Genomic DNA, 21,724 nt, shown 5'->3' with positions numbered 1-21,724 from the left:
TTGGTTTCTTTGGTATATTTCATAACATACCGAAATGTGGTCAAGCAATTGACTATACAATATATCAACAGCATTCTGATGAATAGTCTAGCAATAAAGCTACATAGTATCAGAAGATGAGTATTAATTTTTCATAATTTATTCTACTAAACCTCTTCCTCACATCATGTAAGTATCTTGTGTAAGGATCTGTATATTGAATCAATAAGCCGGAACTATCCCAAAGAAAACTTTTTGTTGTTGTTTTTTTAAATACACCTTCATGTTCATAGGTTTTAATTAAAAATAAAACAGGAGACCTTGTATGGATGCCTGTAAGATGCCTGTAACCCCACACAGCAGAATCTGAAAATGCATCGCGGGCAAGTGCCAGTATTCAGTAATAGCTGAGCAATGGATCTGTTCTTTTCTGTCAATGCAAACATTCTGGATAATCCTAATTAAAAATAAAATAAAACAGGGTTAATAAGTGATTTTCATGTTTCACTTCTAAACATAATCTGCATAGAAGAAAACAAAGTTAGAGGTATCTGCATCATCACCCAAACAACCCTCCCTAGAATAAACATCATTTGGTATAAACAGTACAAGGATTCACACACCAGAACAGTATCAGGGATCACTGCACCAGTTTATAACTCTCATAAGGCTTGAATGAAGTTTTGTCTTACGTCAGAAGCATCATTTCTTTGGTGAGGTTAATCTATTACTAGTGACCATTTCTGCACATTACACTTGTTCATTATTTGTAGTCACAGGATTATTGACTCAAGAGAAAATAGCTCTTCTGCTGAAGGCCAGTAGTCATAGCTGTTTGGGGGAAAATACAGAGACTCATAGACATTAAGGGCAGAAGGGTCCATCGTGATCATCTAGTTCAACGTTTTTCAAACTGGGGTCCGCGGACCCCTGGGGGTCCTTGAAGGAACTCCAGGGGGTCTGCGGACTGCGCTGATCAACTCCTCCCTCACCCTCCCTTCCTCAACTCCTCTCCCTCCCTCTATCCCTCAGAGGCTACTGAAGCCAAACCAGGAGATTTTAATTGACGGTGCAGTGGGGCTAAGGCAGGCTCCCTGCCTGCTCTGGTTCCACACCGCTCCTGGAAGCCGCCAGCACATCCCTGCAGCCCCTGCAGGAGAAAGTCTCTGCATTCTGCCCCCGCCCCAGTGCAGACTCCGCAGCTGTCATTGGCTGGGAACTGCAGCCAATGGGAGCTGCAGGGGCAGTGCCTGCGGGCAGGGGCAGCGTGCGTGGAGAGCCCCTAGCCCCTTGCCTAGGAGCCGCTGCCAGAGAGATGTGCCAGTCACTTTCAGGAGCCGCACCCCCTCCCACACCCAAACTCCCTCCCAGAGCCCTAGGGTGACCAGACCGCAAGTGTGAAAAACTGGGACGGGGGTGGGGGATAATAGGAACCTATATAAGAAAGACCCAAAAATCGGGACTGTCCCTATAAAATCAGGACATCTGGTCACCCTACAGAGACCGCACCCACTCCCGCACCCAAACTCCCTCCCAGAGCCCGCACCCCTCACCCCCTCCTGCACCCAAACTTTCTCCCAGAGCCTGTAGCCCCTCCTACACCCCAATCCCCTTCCAGAGCCTGATGAAACTGAGTGAGAGTAGGGGAGAGCAAGCAATTGGAGGGGGGATGGAGTGAGCGGGGAGGAAAGAAGAGGCTGGGCAGGGTAGGGCCTTGGGGGAAGGGGTGGAGTTGGGGTGGAGCCTAGGGCTGAGCGGGGTGGCTTGTGGGTCCCTGAAAATTTTTAAATCAAAATGGGGGTCCTCAGGTTGCTAAAGTTTGAAACTAACCTAGTGCACACTGCTGGCCATAGAACCTCACCCGCCCACTCCTGTAACAGATCTCTAATCTCTGACTGAACATGCTAAATTTCTGCCTAGTCCTATCGCATCTTATATATATGGTGAATTACACTAGCTGACATACTTGTAGGTGGTGCCAGGGAACAAGCGGACTTCTTTGAACAATGTGTCCCAAAGAACAAATTCATATTAAAAAACCCCAACATATATTCAAATCCCAAAAATGGCAGAGGTCATACAGTGAGAGCCAAGTACACGTTTCTCTGTCCTTTAAAGCCTTGTGAAAGTAGAATGAATTATATTGTGAAAATAGAAAGGATTAAAGAAATGCTGTCTGTACCTTTAAGCAAAATTGTTGGAATGCTGCAATCCAGGTATAAGTAATACAGACATTAACATAGAACAATTGCACCGTTTAAGGGCCATTGGTGAAGTATTAGCCTTAAATCGATAAGAATTAGTAAGGAAGTAGGATATACATGCTGTGCCCCAGGTGAATTTTACTGTTTTGCTTTCTTTGTCCCTTTGTCTAATTCCTGCTCTTTTATCTGTATAAATAAGACTGTTTGGGTCTTGCATGGCCACTCACATTATCTGGGTGCTATTGGCGGAGCGCTACGCTAATAAAACAGAGTGGTCTGACAAATTGTGAGTCCTGATTCTAACTTTGACAGCCTACAAAGCCAACTGTCCTTCTTCCCCACCCACTACCCTCTTCCCAGTTTTTGGGATTCCTTGAGTATCACCGTTCATCTCATTTTTTTTTCATTTTTTTTTCATTTTTTTTAAGTACTGTGAGACATTTTCTAGCACTTCCTGTCACAGAGCTGGCCTTCAAAATAACTGGCTAGGACTGGAAGTCTCTATTATTTTTTTTCCCTAAAATAATTGATGTGCCCCCTCCAACCCTGTTTGTGAGGGGATTGGGAGGACTTGACAGATTCCTGATAGAAGAAGAGCATCCAGGAGTCCACTGATGCTGCTAAGGAAGCATGAGATCCCAGCCACAAGCTGTTTGCCTCCAGTTCAGCCACTTCTCTTAGAGCTACCAGTGTGGCCTCCACCCACAATGGTGGGTACACAGCCAGACTGAGTCTGCCCACTCATCATTAACAGTAGGCCTCCACCCCACCCAGCTGCCCTGAGGAAGAAAGGAAGCACTAAGGAAGAAAAAAAAATTCTCAACACTGTTCTTTAAAAATGCACCAAGTTTTAGAGCACCTCCAAAAGTCATTGTACTAAGCCTTCCAATCAACTTTCAGTAACTATTTATATTACAATGGCACCCGGATATCCCAGTAATGGTCAGGGCCCCAGTGTGTTAGGTGCTGTACAAACAGCATTTAGACTGCATCCATTTGAAAGGTGTCACAGACCCAACAAAGACATTTTCTACAATTCTTGCTCAGTCGCTGAGGGGTTCCCTACCTGCTTTACCCACTTCCCCACATCTGGGGGCAGGGTAGCCAATAGAAGCTGCTGCAGAAAACAAAAAAGAACATGGCACCTTCCAGTAAGAAAGAGCCCAGCAGCTCAAGGTGACTCTGTTTGCTCCTCTGCTCCTGCGAGCAATGGGATAGGGCTCCTCTGCTCCTTCCCCCCGCAACACCCGGCAGGGGAAGCAGAATCCTCCTGCTGCAGCTCTCCCCAGGGCAGGAGAGCAGGGTGAAGAATACCAGGAGCTGCAGGAAGAACAGAGGTGAGGCTAGTGGTGCAGAACTGATGTGCGGGCTTGCAGACCCGGGGTGCAGAACAGGTCCAGGAATAGAATTGATGAGGGGCAGAAGAGGCTTAACGGATGATGGTCAGGGATAGACAGGTGTGATGTTGCTTTCATTTCTGTGACACTTCTACCACTGTGTACAGACAAACAGGGAAAGACAGTACCTGCTGCAAAGAGTGTACAGTTTGAAAGGAAACTAGAATTACAAATTTTAAGTCTAATCCTAGTCTTTTCTGTATATAAAAGTTTTTAGTTTCTAATTAACGTAATTCTGTTTCATGAAACTTCAGTCAACTTATCAGGGTAACATCTGTCTCAGGCTGTAATATTTCAAATGAGGGATTTAAAAAACAAGAAATGATGAGGAAGATGACAAAATGAATCACTGAAAGACACACAAAATTCCATTCCCAGAGAGCAGTTTTACATTTAATTCACAAAGCAAGAGGATATCTTTCAAACACGCACACACGTGTGAGACTTGGGGCAGGGCTGTGACAGCAGCACATGAATAAATTTTAATGACTAAATATGCCTCTTTCCAAATCACTAATTTATAGTGCTCACAGAAATCCACCCACACTTGAGAGGTTCTTCCTCAATCCACCCATCCCTGGGGTTACTGTGCTTACTGTAACAGCTGAAACACAGGCTGGAGGACAAGTGCTAGTATTAATGGTAGGACCCAGATACTCCTGGATGTGATAGCTGGCAGATTTCTTCACCAAATAGTTATCGAAACAACGAGATGTGATGCTGTTTTAGTTCAAACAATCATGAGCTAATTTAGTTTAAGCTAAATTGAGGGACACACAAAAACCAGATCTGCAACTAGGGTCCTTGATTGCAAAAGGGCAAACTTTAAAAAATTAAGGGAATTAGGTAGGGAAGTGGACTGGACTGAAGAACTCAGGACTCTGAAGGTGGAGGAGGTTTGGAGTTAAGTCAAAGTTGCAGAATCTATGTGACGTCTCCATCCCAACCAAGGAGAAAAAAATTGTAGGGAAGGGTTGTAGACCAAACTGGATGAGCTAACTCTCAAACAGATTATTAAGAGACAGTAGAAAGCCTACACGGGATGGATCAGCAAAAAAAAGCAACCTCTTGTAGGTCAGATAGTATAGGGAAAAAGTGAGAACTGCCAAAACACAAGCAGAGTTGGACTTTGCAAAGGAAATTAAAATCCATATTAAAAGGTTCTCTGGCCCATATAATAAGAAGAAAACAAGAACAGAAGTGAGACTGCTAAATACTGAGAATGGGTGGAGATTAAAGATAATCTAGCCATGGCCCAACACTTAAACTAGTGATACTCAGACAGTGGCTCACAAATGGGAAGTGGCTCTTTAACGTGTCTCCTGTGGCTCTTTGCAGGAGGATATGAAAACACTGTGTGATTTAATTAACCAATCTAAGCTATTAACCAATCAAGATGCTTTTACTATGTTATTAACCAAATACTTTATCAACTTGCACTACATTATTAACTTATTTGCTGTGAGAATATTGTTTAAATATGAATAGTACTACAGCAAATGAAACAATGAATTCCCATTACTGTAGCTCTTTTGAGTAACGTTGATCGCTAATTTGGCTCCTGAATCACTGAGACCTGAGTATCACTGACTTAAACGGATACTTTGCCTCAGTTTTTAATAAAGAAAACAAGGATCTTAGGGGCAGTGGCAGGATGGTTAATGAAAATGAGGATATAGAAGTCAAAACTATCACATCCAAGGTGGAAGTCAAACAAAAATAGCTTAATTGGACCAAATCAGGGACCCAGATAATCTCTATTCAAGAATATTAAAGGAACTGGCATATGAAATTACAAGCCCAATGGCAAGGATTTTTAATGAGTCTGTAAACTTGAATGTCATACCCTATGACTGGAGAATTGCTAATATAGTAACTATTTTTAAGAAAGGAAAAAAAGTGATCCAGGAAACTATAGGCCCATTAGTTTTACCTCAGTTATACGTAAGGTCTGGAATGAATTTTAAAAGAGGAAGTAGTAAAGGTAAACAGTAATCGGGGTAAGATACAACATGCCTTTGCAAAAGGTAGATCATGCCAGTCCAATCTGATATCTGTTTTCGAGGAGATAACTGATTTTTTTAGATAAAAGCAGTGCAGTAGCTCTAATCTACTTGGACTTCAGTAAGGCATTTGAAACTGTTCCACATGGGAAATTATTAGTTAAATTAGAGAAGATGGGGATTAATATGAGAATTGAAAGTTAATAAGGAACTCGTTAAAGAGGCGACAATGAATGATACTGAAAGGTGAACTATCAGGCTGAAGGGAGGTTACTAGTGGAGTCTCTCAGAGATTGGTCTTAGGACTAATCTTATTTAATATTTTCATTAATGACTTGAGACAAAAAGTGGGAACGTACTAATAAAATTTGTAGATGACACATAGTTGTGAGGTATTGCCAATATGGAAGAGGACTGGAATATCATACAAGAAGATTTAGACAACTTTGAAAATTGGAGCAATAAAAATGGGATGAAATTAAAAAAATGCAAAGTGTAACATCATGCATTTAGGGACAATCAACAAGAATTTTTGCTATAAGCTTGGGGACATATCAGTTGGAAGTGACAGACGGGGAGAGACCTGGGGGTATTGGTTAATCACGGAATGACTGAGAGCCGCCAGTATTACACGGCCATGAAAAAGGCTAAAGCAGTCTTAGATGCATCAGGCGAGGTATTTCCACTAGAGATAAGGAAGTGCTATTACAATTTTACAAGGCACTGGTGAGCCCTCATCTGGAATACTGTGTGCAATTCTGGTCTCCCATGTCTAAGAAACATGAATTCAAACTGGAACAAGTGCAGAGAAGGGCTAATAGGACAATCAAAAGAATGTAAAACCTACCTTATGAGAGAAGACTCAAGGAGCTTAGCTTGTTTAGCCTAATGAGACAAAGGGTGAGGGGAGATATGATTGCTCTCTATAAATACATCAGAGAGATAATTCTTCTCCCTCCCTGGTATTTAAGTTAAGGGACAATCCTGGGCACTAAAACAAATGGATCCTAACTGGCCATCAACACGTTTAGATTTCAAATTAAATGGAGGTTTCTAACCAGCAGAGGAGTGAAGTTCTGGAACAGCCTTCTAGGGGAAACAGTGGGGGCAACAAACTTAACTGGCTTCAAGGCTGAGATTGGTACATTTATGGAGAGGACGGCATGATGAGACTGCCTAGATTGGCAGGTGGTCCATCTGTGACTGCTATTAGCAAATATCCCTGATGGCTGGAGATGGGACACTAGATAGAGAGGGCTCTAAGGGCTTGTCTATACTTAAGTTGATGTAAGCGAAGTCCCTAAGGGGTGTGAAAAAATCACACCCTGAGCCACATAACTTACATCAATTTAAAGCAGTGTCTACACCAGGGGTCAGCAAACTTTCAGAAGTGATGTGCCAAGTCTTCATTTATTCACTCTAATTTAAGGTTTTGCGTGCCAGTAATACATTTTAATGTTTTTAGAAGGTCTCTTTCTATAAGTCTATAATATATAACTAAACTATTGTTGTATGTAAAGTAAATAAGATTTTTTTAAATGTTTAAGAAGCTTCATTTAAAATTAAATTAAAATGCAGAGCCCCCCAGACCAGTGGCCAGGACTCAGGCAGCATGAGTGCCACTGAAAATCAGCTCGCGGGCCACCTTCAGCACGCAGGCCATAAGCTGCCTACCACTAGTCTACACCACGCTACACCAACAGGGGAGTTGGATGGAGTAGGAATCCCAGGGGTGCCATCAGGGGGCACGAAGCAGATGGGGTCCGATCGGGGGGTGGGCCACATCACACCTGGCTGTTCGGGAAGGCACAGCCTCCCCTAACCGGCCCTTTATACAATTTCGGAAACCTAATGTGACTCTCAGGCCAAAAAGTTTGCCCACTCTAGTCTAACTAATCGCCATATTTGGAGTCAGGAAGGCATTTTCCCTCAGCTCAGATTAGCAGAGACCCTGCGGGGGATTTCACCTTTCTCTGCAGCATGGGGCCTGGGTCACTTACAGGTTTAAACTAGACTAAATAGTGGATTCTCTATAACTTGACGTCTTTAAATCATGATTTGAGATATTACAGGAGTGGGTGGGTGAGGCTCTGTAGCCTGCAATGTGCAAGAAGTCAAACTAGAGAATCCTGCCCAAACCCACATGCCTGCTCAGGCCCATTGCCAGGGAGTGGCGCCCTCTGGCGGCTTCCCTTACTTCCCCTACCAGAAAGTATTATTCTGTACGGAAACAAAACCATCTGCGATGGGCAGGGGGAGGGGACACGTGCACAGTGGTGCAGGATTCCCCCAGGAGTATCCCTTCTGACAGCATCCACCCCAGCCAGCTGCATATGGGGACATCGGAATGCATGTTTGAGGGAACACTACAAGTTATTTCATGCGAAGATCATACATGAAGGGGAAACCCTAACACAACTAAACATACCTTGTGTATGTAAGTCAATGGGGAGCAGGGTGACCACAGGTACAAGTGTATCTATATAGGGAATCAACCCGACCCCGCCCTGTACAAGATGTGTACGCACAACGAGAAGGCAGTGGAAACCGTACACATCCCGGGGGCGGGCGCGCCAGGGCAGGCCTACGGGAGGGCTGCAGAAGGGCTGTCTGCGGCACACAGGGGGCAGCGCCCCTCGCTGGCGGGAGCAGACCCCGGGGCTCCGCGTGTTCCCGTTCAGCAGCATGCGGGGGAGCCCCTGCCACGGGCTGAGGGGACTACACACCCGCAGTGCAGACCCACCGCCCCACCCCCCACGGCGGGGGACCCTACGCCGGGCCCAGCGGCGCCTCCTACCTCCTCCCTTCTGCGGCCGGCGCGAGGAGCGGGAGCCTTGCTCGACGCCGGGGGAAGCATTAACTCTCGGCCCCCTAGAGCGCAGCGAGGCGCGCGTTCCCGTCCCCCCGGAAACAGGCGTCCCAGCAGGAAGGTTCCGGCCTCTGAGGAGGCAGCGGTCGCTTCTTCCTCCTGCCGGCGATCCTCAGCCCTTGTCCCGGGGAGGGAAGGTCTCCGGACCGCGGAGACAGCAAACCCGCCGAGCCGGGGGAGACCTGAGCAGCGGCAGCCAGAGACGTCGATCCGCACCTGCGGCCTGCCCAGGAGTCGCCGCACGCTCCGGCGGAGGAACGGCTCGGCGCTCCGCCTGTCAGGCCTGGCAAGGCTGCGATCAGGTGGGGAGGCGAGGCTGGGCAGGGGCGGCTCGGGCGGGCGGGCGCAGCGGAGCCGGAACGGCGGAGATGGCGTCTCAGCCGCCGCCTCCCAAGCCCTGGGAGAACCAGCGCCTCGCGGGAACCGCGGCCCCGGCCTTCCAGTGAGTGCACCCCTCCCCCCTTTCCGGGGATACACCCTGAGAGCCTCCCGCCACGGACCCTGCCCCGCCCCCTGTGCAGGGGGGAGAGGCTCCCTCCCAGGGACCCAGCCCCACTCCTCCTTCCACGGGGGGACTGACTTCCCCGCCACGGACCCTGCCCCGCCCCCTATGCAGGGGGGAGAGGCTCCCTCCCAGGGACCCGGCCCCACTCCTCCTTCCACGGGGGGACTGACTTCCCCGCCACGGACCCTGCCCCGCCCCCTATGCAGGGGGGAGAGGCTCCCTCCCAGGGACCCGGCCCCACTCCTCCTTCCACGGGGGGACTGACTTCCCCGCCACGGACCCTGCCCCGCCCCCTATGCAGGGGGGAGAGGCTCCCTCCCAGGGACCCGGCCCCACTCCTCCTTCCACGGGGGGACTGACTTCCCCGCCACGGACCCTGCCCCGCCCCCTATGCAGGGGGGAGAGGCTCCCTCCCAGGGACCCGGCCCCACTCCTCCTTCCACGGGGGGACTGACTTCCCCGCCGCGGACCCTGCCCCGCCCCCTATGCAGGGGGGAGAGGCTCCCTCCCAGGGACCCGGCCCCACTCCTCCTTCCACGGGGGGACTGACTTCCCCGCCGCGGACCCTGCCCCGTCCCCCCATGGGGGTTGAGAGACACCACCCAGTGACTCTGCCCCGTCCCTCCTTCCACGGGGGGGGGGGGACAGACCTCCCCACCCCAGAGACCCTGCTCCATTCCTCCATGGGGTTTGAGAGACACTTCCCCAGGACCCTGCCCTGTCCCAGAGACCTTGCTCCGTCCCTCCATGGGGGTTGAGAGACACCCCCCCGGGACCCTGCCCCATTTCTCCTTCCACGGGGGGTGGGGCCAGACCCCCCCGGACCCTGCCCCGTTCCCCCATGGGGGTTGACAGACACCCCCCAAGGACCCTGACCCCTCCCTCCTTCCACGGGGTGGGGGGACAGACCCTGCTTCGTCCCTCTGTGGGGGTTGAGAGACATCCCTCCCCGGACCCTGACCTGTCCTTCCTCCCATGGGGGAGAGAGACTGTTTCCCCCCCACCCCGGGGGGTTATGAGACTTCTTGCCACAGCCCCTCCCCCCCCCCGTGGGAGTAGAGAGATGCCGTCACATGCACTTTGCTTCCCTGCCTGCCCACCCCCCCAGTTTGTGAAGATTTTGGGATAATGTTAATATAAAATGATTATGGGTACTGATCTTGAAACTCTGAATTTATTTAGGTCTGCTGATTTGGGTGCCAGCCTGCTGACCAGGCCTGGACAACCCACACTCACAAGAGTACCTCCGCCTATTTTGCCACGACCATCACAGCAGGCAGGGAACAGTAGCCTGAGCAATTTCAGGCCTGCATACAGCAGTTCCTTTTCTCCAGGCTATGGCACATACGGAAACTCTTTTTATGGAAACTACAGCCCTTACAGTTATGGATATGGTGGTTTGGGCTATAACCGGTTTCGTACAGATGATCTGCCTCCCAGCAGATTTGTTCAGCAGGCTGAAGAGAGCAGCAGAGGTGCATTTCAGTCCATTGAAAGTATTGTGCATGCATTTGCCTCAGTCAGTATGATGATGGATGCTACCTTTTCAGCTGTTTATAACAGTTTCAGGGCTGTATTGGATGTAGCCAATCACTTCTCACGACTCAAAATACATTTCACAAAGGTGTTTTCAGCTTTTGCATTAGTCAGAACTATAAGATACTTCTACAAACGGATGCAGCGGCTGCTGGGTCTGCGGAAGAGCTCTGAGAATGAGGATTTGTGGGCTGAAAGTGAAGGAACTGTGGCTCGCATTGGCCCAGAGGACCAGGCAGCTAACTCAGCAAAATCCTGGCCCATTTTCTTATTCTTTGCTGTTATTCTTGGGGGTCCCTACCTCATCTGGAAGCTGCTCTCCACGTACAGTGATGAAGAAACAGGTAAAGGAGATCAGCAAATTGAGGAGAGTGTACGTTAGAAAATAAACTATTCATGTTCTTACCACAAAGAAATTAGTAAATCATACCCTAAAAATGCTGAGTTCAACAGGGAGATGGAGATTAAGGTATTAGAATAGCCTATTCTTTGATGCCATGTTAATTGACCTCTATCAAAGAGGTTCTGCTTCTAGGGAAGGTAAGATTTTAGGGCTGAGTTCTGCAGCTGCTTCATATGTTTACAACTGCAGAATCAGGTTTCTTATGTGAAAGAAACTCTTCTTTGGCAGCAAGATTCAACTAGGTATTACAATATAGCACTTTACTAATAACGTCCTTTAGTGAACTTGGGGGAAAAACTTGGGCGCTTGCTTGCTTTATTCAGTCAATCCATCTATCTGGTGACTTGGAATAGAAAATTCTGCAAACCAGGACACTTACATGCAGAGGCCTAAATGTGGTTAGAAGCCTAACTTGAAAAGCACCTGAAAATGTTGGTAATTGTATAGTGCCATATGTGTATGGCCCTGTAATAAATGTTTGTACAATGCTTTTAAGATTTAAAGTGTTACCTAAATGTTTGTGACCCATTATATTTAGTATATGCATACTTGTGGGAAAATTCAATTTCTGTTACGAAGTACTTTAAAGATCCAGATGATTATGCTGCTTTTTAACTCTTCTGTGAAATAGTGTCTAGTAATTGGGCAAACGGAGATGATGATCATGTAATTGGAAGAGCAGAATATGACTTCACTGCTGTTTCAGAAGAAGAAATTTCTTTTCATGCTGGTGACATGCTAAAATTAGCACCTAAAGGTAAGATTATGATTTATTGTGGATTTATTTTTTAATTTCCAATGACTTTTTAATGCTTGTGAATGGAGTCATATTGACAGCCCTTTGAGATCAAAAGAGACATATTTTAGTTGGCCCAACTCAACAGGTCAGTGATTGGGCATGTTGCTTCTCTAGAGCATCCACACAATCTTTTTGAGTGGGTTTTGCTTAATTTCCCTAAAATGTTGGCCAGTACAGTGACTCATTTTGAGACATGCCCAAAGATCACTTACACAGTGCATCTTCACCAACGACTGTTCTCCTCATATTTCCTCATGGGCCATGCAACAGTGCTGTGACAAAAGTTAGATCTGTGCAGTGCTTTCATTTTCAGAACACTTCAAATATTAATCCTCGTGGCATCCTTTGGAGACAGGTAAATTGTTTGCATTTCTTTCTTACAAAGTCAGTTTCTCTGAGCTGGTATGCATTCTACCTGACTCCCACCAGGACTTCAGTGAAATCTACACACACGCATCTGAGGGCAGAATGTGGCCATTGTAATAATCACTGAGGAAACTGTGATATTCAAAAGAGGATAGTTGTCACATACATACAGCACACTGAATCCTGTAGATAAATGCACATATTCCAATCTTTTGAGTATGTGTAGGCCAAAAAAAGATATACATGGAAATATACTAACAGTAATTTCTTAGAACATTTTGTATTTATACTTTGTGTAATCAGTTGCATGTAGTTAATTACAGTGAAGGGTGTGATCTTCAAAAAGACTTTCAAAGTCCTTTTTTCCTCTGCAGAAAATATCTTTTATCCTTTGGAAAAGGGGTGTACCTTTTTTAGCCTCTAACTGGACTGCTATACAGGAATTGACAAATCCTGTTGTATCTTTTTTTTTATGGCTGTCAAATTATTTTTTAAAATTGTGATTAATTGAGAGATTTTTTTAATTGCAATTTGTCATGCTATTTTAAAAAAAATGATCATGATTAATCATGAGATTTAATTGCACTGTTATAATAAATACCATTTATTAAAATATTTTTGGATGTTTTCTACATTTTCAAATATATTGATTTCAGTTACAACAGAATCCAAATGAACAGTGCTCACTTTATATTACTGTATATACTCATTCATAAACTGAATTTTTTTAGTAAAAAAGAGAAGCATCAGAGAAGGGGGTCAGTTTATGAACGAGTATAGAGCCCCTTTGCCCTAACAAAGGGGGCAAGGAGAGGCACCACAGCCGGAAGAGGCAGGGCCAGAGTCTCTTCGCTTCTGACCATGCTGCTCTCCCCCCAGCCTCCGAAACAGCTGCAGCTCCAGGTCTGGCAGGCTGGGCGGCTGCGCCGCCCAGCCTGCCAGAGCAGCTCCTGCCAGGCCAGAGACATCCTCACCTGGCCCACCCCAGCTAAGGTGGGAAGCAATGGGATGGGGAGAGTGTGGGGCTCCAGGCTAGGGGTGGGGACATGTGGGGGGGTGGTCACAGGCATTACTTCCCTGAACCCCAGCTTCTTCCCCTTTCCCCGCAAAAAGTTTCTGTCCCGGCCCATCACGGTAAGCCAGTGGTGGGCTGGGACACTTGGTTTACTTAGGTTTACCTCCGTGCCTGCAGACACTCGAGGTAAACAAACTGTTTCAGCCCGCCAGCAACTTATCCTCATGGCCCGGGAGCCAAAGTTTGCTGACCCTTGAATTATAGGGTCAGCTTATAAATGGGTTATAAAAAATTTCCATTTTTACTTATCTGTCTTGGGGGGTCGACTTATAAACGAACTGGCTTATGATCGAGTATATACGGTATTTTTTATCATAAATATTTGCACTGTAAAAAGATAAATATAAGAAATAGCATTTTTCAGGTCACCTCGTATAAGAACGGAAATGTAATCTCTTCATTGTGAAAGTGCAACTTACAAATGTAAATTTTTTTCATAACTACACTCAAAAATAAAACAATATAAAACTTCAGCGCCTACAAGTCCACTCAGTCCTACTTATACAGCCAGTCACTAAGACAAACAAATATGTTTACATTTACAGGAGATAATACCTGCTTCTTATTTACAGTGTCACCTGAAAGTGGGAACAGACGTTTGCATGGCAGTATTGGTAGCCAGCATTGCAAGGTATTTACATGCCAGATATGCTAAACATTTGTATGCGCCTTCATGCTTCGATCACCATTCCAGAGGACGTGCTTCCATGCTGATGACTGGTTTTGCTCGATAATGATCCAAAGCAGTGCGGACTGACACACAGGGCCGGCGCTACCATTTAGGAGCCTAGGCAATCGCCTAGGGCGCCAGAATAAATGGTGGGCGCCGTTTTGCCGGAGGGGGTGGCAGGCGGCTCCGGTGGAGCTGCCGCAGTGCCTGCGGGAGGTCCACCGGAGCTGCGCGAGCAGCCGACTGTCCGCAGGCACGACTGTGGCAGCTCCACCGGAGCCGCGGACCCTCTGCAGGCACCACTGTGGCAGCTCTACTGGAGCCGGGAGACCAGCGCGCGGGGCGGCAAAATCCCCGTCCGCCTAGGGCGCTCAAACCCCTAGCGCCTGTCCTGCTGACACACGTTCATTTTCATCATCTGAGTCAGATGCCACCAACAGAAGGTTCATTTTCTTTTGTGGGGTTCAGGTTCGGTAGTTTCTGCATTGGAGTTTTTGCTCATTTAAGACTTTTGACAGCATGTTACACACTCTCAGATTTTGGAAGGCACTTCAGGTTCTTAAACCTTGGTTCATGTGCTGTAGCTACCTTTAGAAATCTCACATTGGTATCTTCTTTGCGTTTAGTGAAACCTGCAGTGAAAGTGTTCTTAAATTGAACAAAATGTGCTGGGTCATCATCCGAGACTGCTATCGCATTAAATATATGGCAGAATGCAGATAAAACCACAGAGCAAGAGACATACAGTTCTTCCCCAGGGAGTTCAGTCATAACTTTAATTAATATATTATTATTTTAACGAGCATTGTCAGCATGGAAGCATGTCCTCTGCAATGGTGGCTGAAATACGAAGGGGCATACGAATGTTTAGTATATCTGGACATAAATACCTAGCAGTGCCAGCGACTATAGTGCCATGCGAATGCCTGTTCTCATTTTAAGGTGACATTGTAAATAAGTGGGCAATGTTATCTCCCATAAATGTAAACAATCTTGTTTGTCTTAGCAATTGGCTAAACAAGAAGTAGGACTGAGTGGACTTGTAGGCTCTAAAGTTTTACAGTTTTGTTTTTGAGTTCAGTTATGTAACAACAACAAAAAACTACATTTGTAAATTGCATTTTCATAATAGAGTGCACTACAGTACTTGTATGAGGTGAATTGAAAAGTACTATTTTTTTCTTTTTTACGGTGCAAATATTTGTACTAAAAAATAATATAAAGTGAGCACTAATGTACTTTGTATTCTGTTGTAATTGAAATCAATATATTTGAAAATGTAGAAGAACATCCAAAAATATTTATTATAAATTTTCAGTTGGCATTCTATTATTGTTTAACAGTGAAATTAAAATTGCAATTAATCATGATTTAGTTTTTAATCAAGTTAATTTGTTTTTAGTTAATCACTTGAGTTATCTGCGATTGACAGCTCTACTTTTTTTTTTAATATATTTTAATTAGGGCCCTACCAAATTCACGGGCATGAAAAATGCGTCACGGACCGTGAAATCTGGTCTTTTGTGTGCTTTTACCCTATACTATACAGATTTCATGGGGGAGATCAGTGTTTGCAAATTGAGGGTCCTGACCCAAAAGGGAGTTGCAGGGTGTTGCTGCAAGGTTATTTTAGGGATGGTTGCAGTATTGCCACCCTTACTTCTGTGCTGACTTCACAGCTGGGCAGCCAGAGAGAAGTGGCTGTTGGCTGGGCGCCCAGTTCTGAAGGCAGCACCCCGCCAGCAGCATTGCAGAAGTAAGGATAGTTCCTCAATCCCTGCTTCCAATAACCTTGCGACCCCCCCCACACACACACACACACAACTCCTTTTTGGGTCAGGACCCCTACAATTATAACACTGAAATTTCAGATTCAAATAGCTGAAATCATGAAATTTACAATTTTTAAAATCATATGACTGTGAAATTGACCACAATTGACTGTGAATTTAGTAGGGCCCTAATTTTAACACACAAACTTCTATATTTGATTTTCTATAAATATTAGCACTTTAAACACCACATGAACAGTAATCTGGCTTGTCATGTAACTGACTAGTTGTTGACTTAATAGCAAGTATTCTCCATGTTTCTGCTGAGTTTTGAATTAGATGACTGTATAATGTCTGGTGAGGTCTCAAACTCTGTGAAAGTGTTTTAAGTTATAACTGTTAGGCATTTTGAATTGCTTTGTAACTACAGCTTAGTTTTCTTATCAGAAAAACAACCCAAAGTACGTGGTTGGCTTTTGGCTAGTCGTGATGGTCAAACAACAGGACTTGTGCCAGCTAATTACATCAAAATATTGGGTAAAAGAAGAGGTCGGAAAACAGCGGAGCTGGAAATTATTGCAGAGCAGCAGTCGGCTTTTGCCAAAACACCACCTGTTAGAGGAGCCACCGATGCGGATACTTTAGAGGAGCAAGAAGCTGCATTTGAGTCTGTTTTTGTTGAAATGAATAAGGTTCCCGTTACCTCTGACTCCACTGTGATAGGTGGAGATAAACAGGATCTCTGATGCACCCGGATAAAATTTAGTGATTGAACTATACTTATCAATAATTCTTTTGATATTCTTAAAACTGTAGAAATACACTGTTAGGACTGTGTCAGGTATCTCGCTGCTGGTGACGGGTGAACAGATAACACAATAGTTTACCCAAACTTTAATAGCATGCTTGAGTCACTTAAAGTTGTACATTTGTGGCCCTGCCCAGCAAACTATTGGCAACTGTGAGATCTCAGGCTGGGGGGAGTTCTGTAGAGGCAACTGGGTAAGCCAATGTGTTGCATCTCTAGCTGCACATTTTGGTCATTTGAAGGAATAGTGCTGATGAATTCTAGAGGTAGCAGTGTCCAGTTCGCCTTACTGGAGAAAGAATTGGCTTGATATGAGGCCTTTGAGACGGGGTGTTGAAAAGGAAAATAAGCATTTCTAGCAGAGGCCTCCAAAAATTGTATATTGAAGAGCCCTTAAAATACTTTATTTTTTTTGGCTGCTTTTTGGTAAAATTAGTGCTTCCACTACCACAAAGAAAAATTAAAGACTTCAGTCCTTTGTTATAAAAAGGTGACTATCTTAAGAAACAGGATTAGCACTATGAGGGAAGGTACATTCAACTGGAATTGTAAGCAGATAAATGCTATTACCAGTATTTATTTGTCCTTTATTCTAATGTTGTTTTCAAGAAAGTATAAGTGTTTTGATTTTTTTCCCCCCACCATTCTGGGAGCTTTTCCTCATAAGAGTCCTGAGGACCACGTGTTTTGTTCTGGTTTAAAATGCACATGCTTTAGGCCCTACATATCTTCCAGCCAAGCACTGTTAAGGATGCTCATTTTTATCCACATCTCTCTAGGGCCTAGTGAGCTAAGTTAGCACAGCCACACTCCCAGCCAGTTTTATAATAGCTTATCAATTTCTAGTAATTATGTATTTTAACAGCTACATCCAAACTTCCCTTGTTTCAATGCAATTTCTTTTTGAACTTTTGTGAGAAAATTCAGCCTGATTTTAACACAACAGGAATGCATCACAGAGTGGATAGGAAACATCTGTGTTGCCATTAAATAGATGCGGTTTTCTGTTGATAATCCCACAAAATAGGAAACAAGAAAAAAAGCTGCCCATTTCATTCTCTTATCATGGAGATGGATGAGTTAACTGCTAACTTGATTATTCCTGCTGAACTAAAGGCATTAAATCGGGTATTTCCCCATAAAATCTGAGGTACATTGAGAACCATAATTGCATAAAGACTATTAACGCTATCCATTTTACCTTCAAATCTATTTACTTTTGTGAGCTCTGTACTGAAGTCATACTTCTCTGGGAAGCAAAGTTAAGTGAAGGTTCCTCTATCGGGACTCACTCGCATTAATATTAGATTTGATTAACACAGAATCATTTTCAGTTCAGGCTGTAGTTCTTATGGAATGCTCTTATATACTGTGTTGAACCCTTCAATGTTAGAACAGATCCATACAGTTCTAATGTACTACAGCAAAGGAAAAATACTGATGGCTGTGTATTAATAAATCATTTCAATTAAGTAGCCTTCTTCTTAAAAACAAAATCCCACAGCAGCACCCAAGCGAGTTAAACTTGCTGTTCCTGGGGGAATTCTGGGCCAAAAAGTTAAAAATTCTGTGCAGAATATTGCAATAGCCCAATATAATCACGCCAGTTTCAATTATTTTGGTAATTTATTTCAAAAGACCTCTCAGCAAGTATGTTAGTAACAATACAGACAACAGAAAAGATTAAGGAAATATTTTTTGACAAATAGATTCCTTACTAGGCATATTAATACATAACTTTCAGTAATAATTCATTTAACCTACAGAAATGTATTTCCCGCCCTCCCTCGGAAGCAGTGCAAAGGTTTGGGAGGAGTCAGGAGTAATGGAGGAGCTAAGGGAGGGGAAAGTAATTGCTGGGAAGAAGCCTGGATGTGAACTTGGAAGGTTGTTGGGTGTGGGTGGGAAAAGTATGGAATGAGGGTTTTCTGGTCAGCGAGGGATTGTTAGGAAGCCTCCCCCATGCAGATGCTGGCTAACCCCTAGCTTCACTCATTCAGTCATGCACATCTGCCCCAGTCCTCATGTGCCCCTGCATCCCCACTCCCATTCAGTCCCTGCCCCAGTCTGTGACTCCCCCAGCAGCCCCATATGCTCCACACTGCCTGGTCCCCATATCCTGTGCCTCCTGAGCTGGACCCACAGAGAGGGCACTGAGGAATGCAGCTTCTTCTCTTCCCTATCTGTAGCTGGGGCTGCTTGCACCGAGAAGCGGATGCTCTCTGTTCTAGTGCACAGTGGCTCCAGGTAGGCGAAAGGTGTAACTGCAGAACTTTTCAGCAGAATGTATTTTCAGCTGCGAGGGGAAAAAAAAAAGTCTGCATGGCACATGAATTCTCTGTGTTGGAATAAGTAGTTTAATAGATTTTGGTAGTTTTAATTCACGTTTCTATAGAGATCTTCAACATCACTTTCCATTGCAAGCTTCATTAATATGTTTATATTTTAAGTGCACTTGCTAGCTGTTAGTACTTAGGCAACTTGTGGTGAACAGAATTGGTAAGATCTAGACAAAACAGTTACAACAAGCTATTGCTAACCTCAGGTTGGGTAGTAGTCTAAGAGTAGCGATCGATCCAGCGGTAAATCTAGACGCGATAAATCAATCCCCAAGCTCTCTCCCGTCAACTCCTGTACTCCAGCTCAGCAAGAGGCGCAAGCAGAGTCAACTCACTGTAGTGAAGACACTGTGGTAAGTAGATCTAAGTACGTCAACTTCAGCTATGTTATTCACCTAGCTGAAGTTGCGTAACTTACATCAATTCCCCTCCCACCCCCCTCCAACCCCACCCCAGTGTAGACCAGGCCTAAGTGGCTGGTATGCTGGAGCCCTGGATTTTAGAATAACCTCTGGACTCTTGCCGTGTACAATGGCAAGGTTAGAAGTATAGGAGATAGGGCCCTGGCTCCTGGGAGACAGTGTAGTGAAGCATTTTTTGCTACTGCTTGCTCAATAAGATTATATGTAGCTGCTATGGGAGAAGGAAAGAAAAAAACAGCCCACATAGAAGGGGTGAATTAAAAACCCAGAGCCAGTACACATTTCTGAGAAATTTTTCTCAACATGCCAATGCACCAGATGAGGGATTAACTAAAATTTGGATGGGACTCCCTCTGCTGCAGAAACAGAATGAAAACTGAGGACGAGAATGTACATTAAGATTGTTAGAAAACTTTACATCAAATGTTCAGTTTCTGCCTACATTCTTTGTTCCTGATGGGTTTAATTATTTTACTATTGGAGCATCAATCTTTCTTGTATCAATAAAGAATTTTAACTGGAGCAGTAAGTAGTCTTTTAAAAGGATAAAGCTTTTTTTAAAATGTCCATTAAATCAGGGTTCTACTTTCCTAATCAAGACTAGATTGGAAACACTTTCAACTGAATGTTAATTAAGAATCTTTAAATCTCATTAATTCTTAATAAAGACATAGTAAAATTTCATGTCTGAGTTTTTCTGATAATCTTTAAAAGTATTCTCTTGGTAGAAAAGGGGTAGCTTTATAAATAAGTGGACATTGACTAACCTGTCTTACTGTGTAGTAGCTTGACAGTCTATCAAATCACTGTAAATGTTATAACTGTGCATAGAATTCTGACCTTTTCAATCACGTTTACTCACTTTAATGGAAAAAGAGGGCTGAGAAAATGGTGTAGTACGTTGTATTTTATTTTAAAAATTCTGAAATTGTATTGACTATATAAATGTATTAAAATTGAGATTTTGGCTTTGTTGGATATAAATTAACATCAGAACAAGAACGAGTTTAAAATGGAATCCTGTGAACTAATTATTTCCCATGCCTCTATGCATATGTCAAGTTCTTGTAAAAACAGTTTGGTGTTTGATTTAGTTCTGAATGAAAACAATTTAATTGTAAACTAACTGTGCAAATATGTAAGAACAAAGTGTTTAATGCAGTTTTAAAAAATATATTTGAGGTTTCCTTGGGAAATAATATTTTAGTCTTTAATAAGAGCCAAGGTAAAATTCTCAATAGTGCCTAAGGCCCATTTTCAAAAGTGACAGACACAAAGGAGCTTAAGTCTTATGGACTTTCACTGTTGTGAAATTGTAGGGGAAAACTCAGTTAAAATTACTCTCAAACAAGAAGCAATTAGTTAAAACTGTAAAAGTGACATGTAAAAATTCTCCTTCCACATTTTACAAGCATCCTTGACTCTAATATACAAAACTTGCTTAGGATCTTTCAGCATATCTATTATCAATATGTGTATAATTTTGACTACATGAATAGTGATGGATATGCTGAATTTGTACCTACTGTTTGTCAGGCAAGGTGGCCTGTGAAATGCATACAGTACATTTTTAAATGACAATAGTGTCATTAACTGCATGTACAAAGTGTCAGGGTACTGGAATACTTAAATTACTTTAACTGATCATTTCCATAACTCTGTGGTTATGGTTTTATGAAGTTTGCATAAGGATTAAATATTTTGTCAGGGAAAGGATACAATACAGATGTATTCAGCACTGTACAGTGGCTAAAGTGTTCTGAAGAAATAATTTTTTTCTTAGAAGTTTAACATAGAAGTCTGTGTAATATAAAAAGGTGGGATGTGGTCTCAATAACTGGAAAGCTTCACAAATATTGTGTGTGTGGAATTTTAGGTTTTTGAAGGAAGGAGTGCTTTCCCAGCATTGACTAGGAGGCTGTTCATGGCTTAAATGGTAGTAGAAAGAAATGGTGGTTAAGGGAGTAGTCATGGATTCAGTGTATGGAGGAAGGTGTAAGAGATGAGAAAAAAGATGTAGGTGAGGACTGCTTGATTTATGCAGTAGACCTAAGCAACAGAACTTGAAATCCTTCTTAGGGCATTTAGTTGTATGTACTTGGATTACCTCTGAATTTTAATCTTAAAATAATAGGCTCTTTGGTACATGAACTGTATCTTCATATATGTATTTGTACAGTACCTAGCATGAGATCCCAGTCTTGATGAGAGCTTCAGGGTGCGAATAGAATATTAAATAGTACATACAAATTCAGAAGCCGAATTTAAGTTTTTGCATAGTATTGCAAACTGAAAGATATTACTTTTTGTCCAGCACAATAAAGAATAAAATAAAAAATTGAAAAATATTAATCTATTTTCCTTGCATAGCCTCAAAAGAACTACTCTTCTTATGGAACTAAAAAGCATCTGAGCCAGCAAGATTATTTTAATATGTTTGGCCTCACTAGAAGCACTTTACCAGTATGGGAATACTGGTATACTATATCAGTGAAGTGTTCCTCATGTGGACACAGCTACACTGTCAAAGCTGTCCTTTGTATCAGTATCGCAAAACCACCCCCCACACATGAAACA

At 43.9% G+C, this 21,724-nt stretch overlaps 2 protein-coding genes across 4 annotated transcripts in view; one reads left to right on the top strand and one right to left on the bottom strand.

Annotated features, from left to right (window-relative positions):
• PUS10 (pseudouridine synthase 10) overlaps window positions 1-8,753 on the bottom strand; it is a 77,041-nt gene extending 68,288 nt beyond the window's left edge. For 2 of the 3 annotated variants that reach the window (XM_050952144.1, XM_050952146.1), the window contains exons 1-2: window positions 8,381-8,753; window positions 300-436 (exon numbers count right to left, since the gene is read on the bottom strand). In XM_050952144.1, the coding sequence (XP_050808101.1) occupies window positions 300-425 (126 nt within the window). In that variant the 5' untranslated portion in view covers window positions 426-436; window positions 8,381-8,753. Of the gene's footprint in view, window positions 1-299; window positions 437-6,430; window positions 6,469-8,380 lie in introns of all 3 variants that reach the window. The other variant, XM_050952145.1, reaches the window with a different exon arrangement.
• A 9-nt stretch (window positions 8,754-8,762) lies between these two features.
• On the top strand, window positions 8,763-19,831 carry PEX13 (peroxisomal biogenesis factor 13). Its single transcript, XM_050952195.1, has 4 exons — window positions 8,763-8,894; window positions 10,140-10,837; window positions 11,528-11,653; window positions 16,026-19,831. The coding sequence occupies exons 1-4, from the start codon at window positions 8,821-8,823 to the stop codon at window positions 16,322-16,324; spliced, it is 1,197 nt and encodes a 398-aa protein (XP_050808152.1). The 5' UTR covers window positions 8,763-8,820; the 3' UTR covers window positions 16,325-19,831.
• The last annotated feature ends 1,893 nt before the right edge of the window (window positions 19,832-21,724 follow it).

This window comes from Gopherus flavomarginatus, chromosome 4, assembly GCF_025201925.1.
Source record: "Gopherus flavomarginatus isolate rGopFla2 chromosome 4, rGopFla2.mat.asm, whole genome shotgun sequence".
Classification (NCBI taxonomy): Eukaryota; Metazoa; Chordata; order Testudines; family Testudinidae; genus Gopherus; species Gopherus flavomarginatus.
Note: the sequence above shows the minus strand (reverse complement) of the source record. Positions and strands in the feature narration are given on the sequence as shown.

Bases quoted from the DNA above. Each gene is read 5' to 3' on its own strand.
- PEX13 (XM_050952195.1), top strand. From the start codon at position 8,821: ATGGCGTCTCAGCCGCCGCCTCCCAAGCCCTGGGAGAACCAGCGCCTC. The intron at 8,895-10,139 runs GTGAGTGCACCC...GAATTTATTTAG, and splicing joins ACCGCGGCCCCGGCCTTCCA to GTCTGCTGATTTGGGTGCCA. The intron at 10,838-11,527 runs GTAAAGGAGATC...TCTGTGAAATAG, and splicing joins GTACAGTGATGAAGAAACAG to TGTCTAGTAATTGGGCAAAC.